Source organism: Aplysia californica, unplaced genomic scaffold, assembly GCF_000002075.1.
Source record: "Aplysia californica isolate F4 #8 unplaced genomic scaffold, AplCal3.0 scaffold00052, whole genome shotgun sequence".
Taxonomy (NCBI): domain Eukaryota; kingdom Metazoa; phylum Mollusca; class Gastropoda; order Aplysiida; family Aplysiidae; genus Aplysia; species Aplysia californica.
The window spans coordinates 1016286-1030152 of NW_004797322.1; the positions used below are offsets into that span (position 1 = coordinate 1016286).

General features: G+C 38.8%; 1 protein-coding gene and 1 pseudogene across 1 annotated transcript; one reads left to right on the forward strand and one right to left on the reverse strand.

The window, feature by feature from the left end:
- Window positions 1-7356: 7356 nt before the first annotated feature.
- On the reverse strand, window positions 7357-7588 carry LOC118477264 (annotated as a pseudogene).
- Window positions 7589-7848: 260 nt separating this feature from the next.
- Window positions 7849-11352, forward strand: LOC118477263. The gene is made up of 2 exons (XM_035968349.1): window positions 7849-9949; window positions 10687-11352. The coding sequence occupies exons 1-2, from the start codon at window positions 8348-8350 to the stop codon at window positions 11323-11325; spliced, it is 2241 nt and encodes a 746-aa protein (XP_035824242.1). The 5' UTR covers window positions 7849-8347; the 3' UTR covers window positions 11326-11352.
- Window positions 11353-13867: the final 2515 nt, after the last annotated feature.

Sequence of the window (13867 nt, forward strand, 5' to 3'; positions counted from 1 at the left end):
TTGGTGCAGTGTTAACCTCTTGATGCCTCCCACGTTTTAGTTCACTTTTCTTCTAAGCTAATAAATCCGAGTCATTTGAAGGATCGAATGGAAAAATTAGCAATCACAAAGTAGAAATTATGGAGGTTATCAATTCTAAAAACTTGTAGACTCATAACTCACATTCCACTCAACTATCGATTTATAATTTGTTGAATGGGAATTTAAACAAAAATAATCAACTAACAGTTATGAGTCTACAAGATCTAAAAATTGAAGACAGTACCATTTCCAGTTTGTGACAATGCCAGTTTGTTGGGGGTTTTGTGTGTGTGTGTTAGTTGTTGATTTTTAAGGGGGGGGGTTGTAGGACTCTTAGTGTGATTTGCAACCTGTAACTAATGTATCACCATTCCTTGTATAATTCCCTTAGCAAAGTAAAAACCAAGGCTTTGCAACGATGAATCTGACAGAAAAAAGACGACAACTCCAAGACAGCATCGTCTTTTTCGCGTGTTATGAAAAAAATATTTATTTAATAACACAATACCGGCCCTATTGTAAGACCAGACATGTTTAATGGTTCTGGTGTTTGAACTGGGTTCTAACGCAGTACCATTTATTCACAAACATGAAACACAGTTGTACTTTTCTACTTCCATACTGTTCGAGAAAAGTCCTTCATAATAATTATTCTGAATCACGGACACACCCATAATTGCTGTATCGTGCATCTTCTTCGTTTAAAAATCCTGTCGCAAATGTTTGCTTAAACTAGATCGAAATCGTGGAGCTCTCGTTTTGATTTCGGAAATAACAACGTAACACTATCGATCTCGCTTGTGAACAGAGCTTGGTTTCAGAACCATGTGAGGGCGCTATTTGTTCTACAGAAGAGCGGGTTTTTCTACTGCTCTTCTTCTTTTTTAGTTGTTCATTTATCTTTGATTACAACCTCTGTTTTCCGGAGCAAGAGGAAAATCGTGATACAGAGACACGACTATCAAAGTACAGCATAGCCTGGGTCAGAATGTTGTCTGAACTTAGGGGGGGGGGGGAGATTTAGTTTGTTTCTCTTCCTGGATTTGCTAGTTTGAACAAAATTCATTATTGTACTCCTTTTATTTTAAAATATTTTTATCTTCTTTTTTTATTTTCTGAATTCGCTGAGCTTTCGAGGATATTATCTGAATTTTCTACTTCTTCATCCAGCAACCAATTCTCTATCTGTCTATGAGACAGACAACAACAAAATGGAGAAGAAGAAATAATGCGCGTCAGTGTGCGCGGGTGTGAGCGTATTGTGTGTGTGTGTGTGTTTGTATGTATGTGTATGGGTGTGTGTGTGTGTGTGTGTGACAGAGAGACAGCGTGATAGAGAAATACTGTCAGAGAGAGAGAGAGAGAGAGAGGGGGGGGGGAGATGGAGAGAGAAAGGAGGGGGGAAGAGGGGGGGAGAGGGGGGGAGAGAGAGGGGGGAAAGAGAGAGAGAGAGAAACAGAGAAAGAAAGAGAGAGACAGAGAACAATAAAAAGAACGATAAAGGCTCTAACTTTAGAAACCCCTATCTCGTAAAGTATCCGGTCGTCCTCGTTTCTTCAGCAGTTTCCCTTCGAGGTTTCTCTGTTTTATCATTAAACTGCCGCCGATAGTGAGGCCTTAGCTCAACATTTCATAAAGCAAAGCTGGGGTTAAACGAGCAATCGATTTCTTCCAACACTTCAATAATTCAGCGGTTAGATAATTATCGACATCATGTGTCATCAAAACGATGTGTTTTTTCTCTGATTCGTGTGGACACTCGCTCTCTCATATAAACAGAAGTGATTTGATGTAGAAAACTACACCGAGTCGGTGAGTAAACACAGTCTTCACGCATCTGATAATGATAAACGCGTCATCAGTTTTGATTGGGGGGTTTTATCGTTTCTCTTTGCACATTTTTTGTTATACATCTCCTTTACTGTCAGCTTGTCACTGTCTCTATACCTGTCTGTGTCTTTGTGTCAGTCCATATCTATCCATCTATCTATATATCTATCCGTCAGTCTGTCTGTCTGTCTCTGTCTTTGTCACCTGTAGACTGTCTGTTTGTCTGTGTCTCTGTCACTGTCTGTCTGTCTGTCTGTCTGCCTGTCTGTCTGTCTGTCTGTCTGTCTGTCTGTCTGTCTGTCTGTCTGTCTGTCTCTCTCTCTCTTTGTCCCTCTCTCTTTCTCCCCCCCCCCTTCTCTCTCTCTCTCTCTCTCTCTCTCTCTCTCTCTCTCTCTCTCTCTCTCTCTCTCTCTCTCTCTCGCTCTCTTTCCTTTGGGCTGCTTTTTCTCCCTGCTTCTCATTTGAATAACATCCTCACAAATATGAATACATACACAGACATAGACAGACAGACAGGCAGACAGACAAACAGACAAACAGACAGACAGGTACACAAACGCAAACACTAACACACACATACATACAAAGAGAACAATAAAGGGGTCAGCGTATTTCCTCGAAAAAGTAATGATTTAGCCAGAAACGAAACTGATCTCAGTATGTTATTATTATTATCATTATTATTATTATTATTATTATTATTATTATTATTATTAATAATAATAATAATAATATAATGAGGCTAATTACCTCAACTACAAATTGTAAGGCGTTGTGCGGTTGAAAAATTGACCAGTTTATAAATCCAAATACAGGTTTCGAAATTAATCGAAGGTAATTTTTTTTCTATATTATTTGGAAAGCAATGTAAAAAGATGATTGACTGAATTGTTCAATATACCGGCATCTGTGATGACGGTTGGGCGCTTCGTCCTCGCATGCAGGAGACTCGAATTCGATTCCTAAATGTGGAGATAGGGTATGTTTATTTGGGTTATTCTATCTCTCTCTGCCCCAGTTGACTGAGACCGAAGCGTCCCCCCCCACCCACCCCTCTTCTTTACGCCCTCCTAAATAATTTAAATTGTGTCTATAGGGGCCCAAAAACATAATATCATACTTTTAAATGATATGTTTCGGTCGGGACAACTTTTCTATGACAACAGCCATAATAGAAAGTATCATATCATACACATCAGCAATAATAATGAGCAAAAAAATACATATCCGGCTCTTTCAGTTAATGAAAAGATTCTCTAGCTACTCTGTTAGAAGATGGAAATTCATTCGTGCAATATACATAGACTGACAGGCAAACAGATAGATCGACAAATGGACAAACAGACAGGTGGAAAAACAGCGGCCTAACCATCTTGTTTATACGTGCTCTATCTTAGTAAGTGAGATGGGAAACCGTTGACACTGATGGGCGCACAACCAGCGTTAACAAAGGCAACAAATGGTAGCGTTTCATTCACGGAGACAAAGAGAAATGGAGAAAAAAAATGACGGGTGGTTTAGATTGCGGGATGAACTAATCAATAAAACAAAGAGTTGGACAAAAACTGAAAGGAGGAAGAGCACACTTTGATAAAGCATCATTGCAATGCCTAGAATCCTTTGTAGAAGCAGTGTGTTCCATCGGTGATGTTAGAAAAGTGGAGGTAGGCGGAAACGCGTTTTTGCTATTTTACACAGCGATATCTATAAAAAATTACTTAACCAATCGTTAAAAAGAATTAAATGTGTCAATGAAAAACTAGCCCATTTTTCCCCTTTTAATAAAAACCTACTGTCTATTAATTTACTCACTTGTTTTTGTGTTGTTTTTCAATAAAAAATATTCATAAAACTACTTGACCAATCTTAAAATGGATTAAATCAACAGAAATCTCGCCCATTGTTCCCTTTTAATAATCAGGTATTTATTGATTCTCTCACTTGCTTTTGTTTTGTTTTTGTTGTTTTTTTCAATTGCCCTTGGTATCGATCAAAGTGATGGTCCCCTCTCGGATGGTACCTGCTGCCTTGATTATGCACGCAAAGCTCCGCGGACCTCCGTTTGTTTACGTGTCTTGTATGACAAAGCGTGTCAATAGAAATTGTGTACATAAGCTGCTTGAAATCGATCACACGACGACGGCCGAGATGGTTCCTATGGCAGAGGAGTGAATTTGGAGTTGAAGAATATGGCCAACATGTAAGGCATAAGGTCCGATCCATTTTTCTTCCATCTTCATTTACGGGATTTGTTTTATTCTCTTAGTCAAGTATTTTTGTCTCAGTCACGTCTAGAAAATTCAGTTTTCAAATCAAAAGGTATTTGCACTGACAAGAGAATAAAAAGTTTACTTTTCGCTCAACACCTTGTATGCCAATTAAGAAAATAAAAAAGTTCATGGGTGGATTTTACAGAAAAATGTAGATCAGAGGAATACAAATTGTAAATTTGCAGTTTCTATGGTCACTCAGCCTAAGGAAAGCATCAAAATTTGACAATCATTATCTTGCAAAATTTACATTTGACAACAGGGAGCCCCAACCCCCATCAATTGCAAATGTCACGACTTCTATTCAAAATAGATGGGTATTTGGCCACTAAGAGCAAGGCAAATGAACAGGCCTTAATGGTATGCCATTAACTCTATAGGCCAAAAACTGACAGGCGCCTGGTCACAATACGTGTCACGACGCAGTGGAATCAGGCGTTCATCAAGGTTTGGACACATGGAGTTAATGGCATCATCTTTAAAGCTTGTCCATTTGTCTTGCATTCAATTTAAAAAATACCCGTTTTCTACGTGACCACTATTTTGACGAGCGCCTCATTTTATTATGATGTCTCACATTTGATAATTGCTTGTATGATATGGCGAATTGAAAAAGAGCCCACTTTCAGCTAGCTTTTTCCTTTAAGAAAATCCTCTGTCTCACTAATCAAAGTATTTTCAATAGCCTACGACAACGACTATTTGATGACAAGACAGGCTAGAAGATTGAAGGTGTGTAATGAATACAAAATGCAAATATACTCCATTGTCCAAAAATAAGCTATCAGAAAACCTTCTTGTGGGAAGCTACTGGACCTGTGTCTGTGGTGTAGCAGTTAGACTCTTCGCTGTTGCTCACAGGAGACTAGAGTTTGATTCACGAGTGTGGAGAAAATTGGTATCAAGTATCGTCATATCTCTGTTGGAATGTTGTATTCCTCTCAGCTCGGGTTGGCTCTGACAGGCTGACAGGCAAAGTCGGAAGCCGGTTTTCTGAAGTATCTAATTTGTGTCAATGGGGAGGTAAAACACCTGCATTAAAACAGATTAAAGAAGCTTCTGGGATTGAAAGGTAAACAGAAATGCCCCTTACCGACACTGATTGTAACTAATTTGCCATGGTTTTTTGTACCCTACAGATGTTCTGGTCTTATACTAACCGGTGTTGTTTCGGTCCAAGGAAAAAAAACCCTCTTTTTATCCCGAGTCAACAACTTTTAGAGTATTAAAGGGAAAAGGTCGCTTAGTGTACAACAAGCAAACTTGCCGGACAGAGGGTGAGAAATATAATAATTGAGAAATGGGAAACCCCTATGTTTGTGGTGTCTTAAACATGCATTAAAAATACTTTTACGATACTGTCTTCAGCTTTCCCATGTGCGCTCTAGAAAATAACAAAAAGAAACGAACAAACAACAAATAAACAACAAATTAAATAAAAATTATTCAAACATTTCCACCTGTCTCGTCTGTTTCCTTTCCAACAACGTATAGCCTAATACTCCGAACCAAACAGTGTCACTTCTCGCTTGCCGTCAACTGAAAAGTACATGTAGATGGGTCAATGATTGTACCTTTTACCTACCATTACATGACGGCGGGATAAAGTAGAAAATGACCAAATGAATAGAATATAATAGATTAAAAACACTTTTTAAAGAACACTCTTCGTATTTTGAAAAATAAAGCTTGCAAAAACGGACATTTCTCGCGACCTCCTTTTTGACCTGTAATCCAAATCAATCTGCTTCTGTTTTTCGATTGTTTTGGGGGGGGGGGGGTTTCATCCCCAGAGACGGATTTATATCAAAGCAGACTTCCCTTGTTTTTCCCCTGTCCACTCCACACTACATTGAACAGTTTGTAATTTATAACTTTTTTCAAGAAAGAAAAATTCAACAGAGCGATGAAGACAAACAGAAAGAAGTAGGCTGAGAAAAACGTGCCTATAACCGACGAAGAAGAGAACGATAAAAACTTTATACACGTGATTCCTCTTAGCAAGACTTTCCCAGAATAAACAATAATTGTGGGTATATTATGATGATTTTTTTATTGCCGTTTCATCACTTATAATGTCGAGTCCTTGTGGTAAAGAAATATTTTTTGTCGAAATTCATATTTAAAATGTTAAAAAAAGAAACCTTACATAATTGAGCTCAAATTGATAAATCAACGAAACAACTATTCCTTCTTGTGACAAAAAATATGATATACTTAGTACATTTAGTCAGTTTGCGTACGATAAGTCTGTTTTTGTATTGGTATTGATCTGGTAGTGTATTTCTTTCTATTAGCGTAGTATGTTTGGTGAAGAGATTTTTTATTTCATATGTTATTCAAAAATGTTTTATCTATGTATATTTGTATACCACAAAATCATTATGCCAAAAACTATATTGAATTGTTCTTTCTACGTTATTCAACTATAACATGACGACTAACGTTTCTGAACACGGAAACCGCAACTTTCATATTATTTTTTCAATACGTTTAGTTATTTATTATATTATTTGACGCAAACGATAAATTTTCGTTACTAAAGTCCACGTATAAATATCAATGTAATGATGTCTGAGCCCCACCCATGAAAGTTTAATAACCTCCTCCTTGCCGACCAGAGCACATCTACAGAGTACTCGCCATCATCTAATTAATGTTTGTCCTTGTTTCAGGTTTCACTATCCATCTCTCGCTAAACCGACAGGGCCACAGACGTGGAGAGGGCATAGGTGGCGCGGTAGCGATTGTCAAAATAGCGTCAGGTTGCTTTACTCAAAGAGATGTTCTGTGTGAACTTTGAAGTCCATTGTTCTGAGAAAAAGGATGTATAGGGTTTAGTTTGTTGGGTTTGGGGGATTGTTTTTTGGTTTATTTTTTTTTCTTCTGAACTTACACCGGTACTTGATTGAAATGCCCAAGGAGAATATTTCAACTGATTTGACATATCCACTTCCAAAAATGGTCCTTACAATGATTTTATAAGTGGAATATTGTTGTTTTTTTTAAATTTCTGTCATTGTCACTGTCAATCAACAATATGACACCTATGTAATTTGATTTTTTAATGTATATAGTAACATTTCGTTGTTCCTCGATTTGTTCGCGAGGCTGAAAAATGTCGGTTTCTTTTGTTTCATCATTTTGACGATGTCTATGTTCACCACGTTGGCACACAAAGATTTGAGTTAAACACACATGTACAGTTAACTACAATTAACTCATTTACAAAGAAAGAAGGGAGCCCACAAGGAGGGGCAGGAGATCCCAATAGAGCAGTTTTGTTTTGAAAAGCGTTTTAAATTAAACTTTGTTTTTTTAAGACGACGTTTCCATCCACTAGATCTAGATATAATCGAGGCCGAAGCTGCATCAACTACATCTGTCCCACTTTGAACTCGGCACAAAGGCGAAACGTTGGGAACCGATTCTACACCTTGATCTTAGCCAAAAGGCCGAGAAGCGATGAGTTTTTGATTTCCAAAAAGCTAATACAAACTTTTTGCAGGAAACCTCAACCAACGTGGTAGGTTCATTTATCATATTATAAACCTGTTGCACTTTCTGTATTCTTTTAACTCTGCGAAACGTAGTGCTGTGGCTCTTCCAAACGGAAGTTGGAACCCGCCCTGCGAGCGAACCTCAATGCGAGGACCACGTCATTATCATGGACGCTCCTCGTGTTATTGGAAAACGCCCCGCTGTGGCCAGACTATCAATACATTGGCGCGTTCAGGACGTTTTGCAATCGACTTATCTCAGCGCATGGGGGTTCCCCCGAGACATCGAATCACTCATGTGCTTGAATCTACGATTGAAAGGATGTATCGTAATAAAACGTTATTGAGTGTTCCTGTTTTGAGAGTTTTTTTCAGTTAGTGTGTGCCATGTTATGTTATCAAATGATAGATTACCTGTTACATTCTTACATGGATTTCAAGGGAGTCTTTGTTTTTGTGAAGAACTCGTTCCAAACAAACGCCTGTGTAATTTCGCAGCACTCGCTGCGGACTCGAGGTTGTCTCTCCCGACTTCATACTGAACGTTCATGCTCTGGTCTGCAACATGAACTTGCAGTTTTTATTTAAGTTTGAGACAGCGCTTTTACGAAGGATGCCACTGAATGCTGCACTTTCTGAGGGGTAATGCTGCTCTAATTCAGCAAACCAACTGGCGGATTACATCGGTGTCTCACTTGTCCTCACAAAGTGCACAGATAAAACAGAATGGCTACAACGTTTGTATTCATGCTCGATATTGGAATATTATTGTTATTGTTTGGTAACGTTGTGCGTTCAACAGGCCTGATGCCATGTGCCGAGTTTTTTGGTCCTACTACGACACCCAAACCGTCAAACGTTCCAGGAGCAGGGGGCATTATCCTGAGGGAGTTACACTCCTGTGAGTGGAGCAACTTTGTCGCGTTCACAGACACAAATTCCAGCGGAAATGCCTATGATTTTCAGTCTTACATACGCCAAGAAGTCCTACTTCAGTGGCAGCGTCCATTTGTTGAGATTGAACTATCAGATTCTGCTATTGATGAAGAAATACCTTATTTAGTTCACGAGCTATATGAGCTGCGGGGACTGACAAACTACCTGATTACATCAAGCAGAGCAGCTGAAATTCTCAAGGCTTTTAACGTAATGTTCGCTGAGATTGGAATCAGTACTTTAATGCCGCAAAAAATCAAACTGATTGTTGTTACGAACTATACAGTGTCTGAGACCCTCTCCCGGGAACTTCTGGATTCTGTGTATGACAACATTGCTATTTTTACTTTGGAAGGGACTGATCTTGCTTCTGTTTACACAGTAATGTGGAGACAGAATCGGGTGAGAGACTTAGATTACGTTCTTCATGAAAACCTAGGGAAATCCGCATGCAATATATTTCCGAATGTTCGTCACGGCTTGAATCAAAGACGGCTTGTGGGTGCATCAAAGGAGTGGATTGGTGACGTGACGGTGAAGCGCAATGACCAAACTGGACAGTACGAGTACATTGGGTTTGCTGTGGACGTCATGGATATAATAGCAGACAGTCTCAACTTCACTTACACCCTGACGCCGAAACCAGGCTGCGGTGGTCATACAACCTGGGAAATGCTTGTCGAGCAGGTGGTCAACCGGGACGTGGACTTTGGTTTGTCACTGTGGCCGTTGAGCTCCACCTACTTTTTCAACCACACTGTCACATTCCCAGTTCTATATGATCAGATGGTTGGTGCTTATATTTACAAACACGAGCCAAACATTTCTGACTCCCCCGTGCTCGGGATATTTCAATTCATTGTCTATATCTGCATCATGTCTGCGTTGATTTTTACAATATTCTTATACTCTTTCCTGGAGAAATCCATCTGGAACCCACCTCCAAAAGAGGACAGTGAGAGTGAAGTTAACAGTGTGGACCCATCCACATCGCATCAGTCAGTGATGTCTGAACTGTACGATGATATACCATCAGAACACTTCGAAACGTTTCACAATTTTCGATTCGTCACTCGAAGTTACCCGTCGTATACCAAAGCTTTTGTTTACACCTCTTCCACCCAAAGCACAGCAACAGACTCGTTAGAAGAAGTAATAGATAAAACAACTGTATCTCACGAAAATGAAGACAGAAGACCCTTCCACTATTTTAAATTTGACATGCCTTCCGTGGAAATTGTCTTTGGCTTCATTGGCTCCATGTTTAACCAGGGCAGCCTACCTGCCGCCTCCTCAATGTCTGCGCGCTTTCTCTTGTGGTCATGGAGCTTCATGCTGGTCATGTTGTCGGCCATCTACACAGGTAGCCTCACGGCGGGTCTCATCAAACAGGTAATGTGCTGATCTCTGATCTGGAGGAATACCTTGTACGAAGGTTCCCACAATATTGACAGTAAAGTAGCCATGGTTTCACAGTATGGGTTATACGGGAAATAATTAATGTAACTGTAGCAGTTAACAGCTCGTGATATATTTCTTGTACACTGCACCAATCCTTATATGTACAAAGTGGCTTTAAGGAGTAAATGGTAGTTACAACATCCTTTTTCTAACTCTATTTTAAACTTTTTTTTGCCGTTGAAGCTAGAGAGGAGAGCAGAGTAAGCCTGATCCCCTGTAAGGACTTCTCTGTTGACATCCACACCTTGACGCTCATATGACCTAATGCAGTTGCGAGCGCCGTAAAATTTACTAAAACAAACAAAACATTTTTAAAGTCTTGCTTTCTTGGGCACCGAATATCCATAAATGTGTCAATATCCTTCTCTTTTCTAATGCACGTAGATGTTTTCAATCCCATAGACAACTTAGAAAATAATAGTTTTTGAAGCGTACTTCATCCCTGCACGTGAGTGAAAACCTGGGCAGGGGGGATTAAAACACTCAGCATTAAGACCGAGGTACTCGATACAAAATCTCCGTTCACGAAAACCAAACTCATCTCCTGTGGCGATAAAGCGCCTAACCTCTATACTTTACACTGAAGAAGCTGGTGTACTTTTGCTCACTAAAGCAAACACAGTCCTGTAAATGCTCATTAAACAATGGTGTTGTTCTTACTTCCACAGAAAACTGCAGTTCCTTTTTCAACAGTCCCCGACATGCTGGACTCTGGAGAGTACGCCTGGGGTGTAGTTGCGGGAGCTTCTATTTTAAAGACTTTACAAGAAGCTGAGATTGGGAGTACTTGGAAACGATTCTACGACAACGTCGAGGCGGTAGAGTACTCCAACAACACGCCCTTTTCAACTCGAAATCTCCTAACGATGATACAGGCTCGAAAACTGGTCGTATTTTTTGACAAACGACCGCTGCTGTATCTTAAAAACAACGAACACGTGACAGATATGGTCATCATGGAAGATACCCTCATAGACAACAACTTAGGCTTCATTATGTCTCCAGACTCCGAACTTACAGCATCTTTCTCAAAACAAATTTCGCTTCTGATGGAGACGGGAATTCTGAAGTACCTGTCCAGAAAATGGGAGCTGGATCAAGATGAAAGGAAAGAGTTGGAGGATGGCAATGAGAAGCAGCGTCTGGATGTGTGGTTCGTTATGTGGGCTGTTGTTGCCTCTGCTGTAGGAATCGGCATTGCTAGTATGGTTCTTGCCGTGGAGCTTACGATAACGAGAGTGAAAAGTTATTGTTATTATCTTCGACAGAAAGAGCGGGATTTTAGTGTAACTGATGTTGACATTTAGCCAGATTATTCATTTTTGTTGGATTTAAAATAAAAAAAAATCTCATCGCAAATGGACTTCTTGTCTGTTTGTTTAGCTGTTTAGATTATTTTCTGTTCTTTACCAGACAAAAAATTTAACGAGAAAGAAATTTAAAGAGAGGCTGTCGGAATCTCAAACTTTTAAAAAAGTGGGAATGAAGAAGGGAAGGGGTGGGGGACCACTTTATTTGCTGATACCCTCAATTTATTCACATAAATTACCTGTTCTAGAGATAACATACACAAGTGGGCAGTAGATCTGTCTCTGAGAAAATAATTATCGTTATCGCAATGCGCATGTTACAATACCTTTTTGTATGACTTACTTATAATGATGTATATTTTGCATGTGTTTAGAATAAGGGAGAAGGTGTGTGTGTGTGTGTGTGTGTGTGTGTGTGTGTGTGTGTGTGTGTGTGTGAGAGAGAGAGAGAGAGAGAGAGAGAGAGAGAGAGAGAGAGGATGTGTGTGTGTATGTGAGAGCGTGTGTGTGTGTTTGTGTGTGTGTGTGTGTGTGTGTGTGTGTGTGTGTATGTGTGTTTGTCTTTTTTGCATTGATATGGGCACCTGATAAGAGCAACTATATTTTCACCGTTGGCATTTTGCACCTGTGTACACGTCAGAAGGCGCTATGAAAATGAACTTCCTTATTACTTTCTTTGACTATTCGGTTGTTTTTTAAACATGACTTTTAAAGTTATAGAGACAAGCCATTTAGTCAATGAAAGTAAAACTTAATTGTCTGAAAAGGGGTTTAATCATGCATGTTTAATGTTTTTTCCTTACATGGGAGATCAAAATAAATCATTTTAGTTTTTAACGTGCAGAAAAAAAAATCATAGGTCGTGAGTTTTGTTTATGATTTTGTCCCAGTATATTAGATATTGAACTCTTATAAGTCATTGATGCTTATAAAAGCTATATACTAAAAATGTTCTAGAATAATTGAGACGTCTTTCGCATAATTATTAGAATTATCATTGAAAATTTGCAAAAATAGTTTAGTTGTGTACATTTCCAAACGTTGCAATTTGGTAAATTCTTAAAATTATCAAAATTTCTAGTAAAGTTCAACCTGGCCACCATTCATGCAAATCGATTTATAAGATAAATAAAGGTTGTGGTGGGAAGAGTAGTCACACTCACTGATGTCAAATGAACATTAGAAACAAAGTGCTTTTAAGGAAAGGGATCCTTTATCTTCATAATGTTCTAAAAATGAGTTTCAAGCTGCCTCTCTATTAGGATGAAAATCGTCCACAAAAAAAAGACTACAAAAGATAATTCTAAAATCGAAGAAGAATGATATGATACACTACAACGATTGCTTCCTATATTACGCATTAAAATGACGTGAACTTTGTGATTTATTACTTAGGCATTGTTTAGGGTGATGTTGCTATTGTAAGCACTTGGATCCAGCCCAATGTAACAGGGGGCTCTTTAACTATGATTCTGGAGAAAAGATTTTTCTTCTTTTTTTTTTATCTTATAAAAAACATGGGTTTGGTGATAGTTGAAGATAATAACCCTTTTTGTTTTGCTTGCGGGCAATATCATTGTTCATTTTGCTCGAAGAAATAAGACTAAATAATAACACCATCGTCATGTTTAGTCTAGGTGGTACATTACGCCTTAGATTATCACTGCATGTTTAAAGTACATTCGTAGACTATAGCACAATGCCGGCGTTTTCATTCAGTGCATTCTCTTTCTCTGACACACACAAACACACACACACACACACACACACACACACACACACACACACACACACACACACACACACACACACACACACACTCACACATCAAGAATCAATCAAGTACTGAGTGGATGTTGTTCATAAATCTTTAGTGTTGACCACAAATGCGCACGATTTTACGTACACAATAGAAACATTGCGAATTAAAACAAACTTCTATCTCTCTCGTTTATTAATGAGTCATGCTGTAAGGTTGATAGTGTGAACTTAACAAATCCCAACATTAAATAAATTAATAGTCGCTGGTGTCAACCATGTTAAAGAAAACAATGTTTGTTTTCGTGAGAAGAAAAATATACCCCGATGAGATTAGTGATCGATGTGGTCGAAGCAGAACCTATACAAAGAGAGCCTGTGCCTTTATAAGTAAAGTATTAATGATCAGGAAAGGGATTTTTTAGTTTATATATGTTTATAGGTCAATTTTAATTGTAATAGCGCACACAAATGTTCTGCTTCTAGAAGATTTTTGGGGAAATTATAAGCAGAACTGCAATCAGTTCATAAACACCCCCCCCCCCCCCCAACCACACACACTAGGTCTAAAATATACTTTCTTCGCCCTCCTGTGTTATTATTTCTCGTCGACACACTTTCGGGAGAAAAAAAATTAGTCTGATCGTATTATCTTCAAACTGAAAATCCTATCTTGTGCAAATATGTCTAAAATAAGGTAAATGTGAGGCAGACTATAAAACAACTTGTTTTGTGGCCTTTCCACTCTGTAACAGATATCCATAATATTCAATAAGGTAAT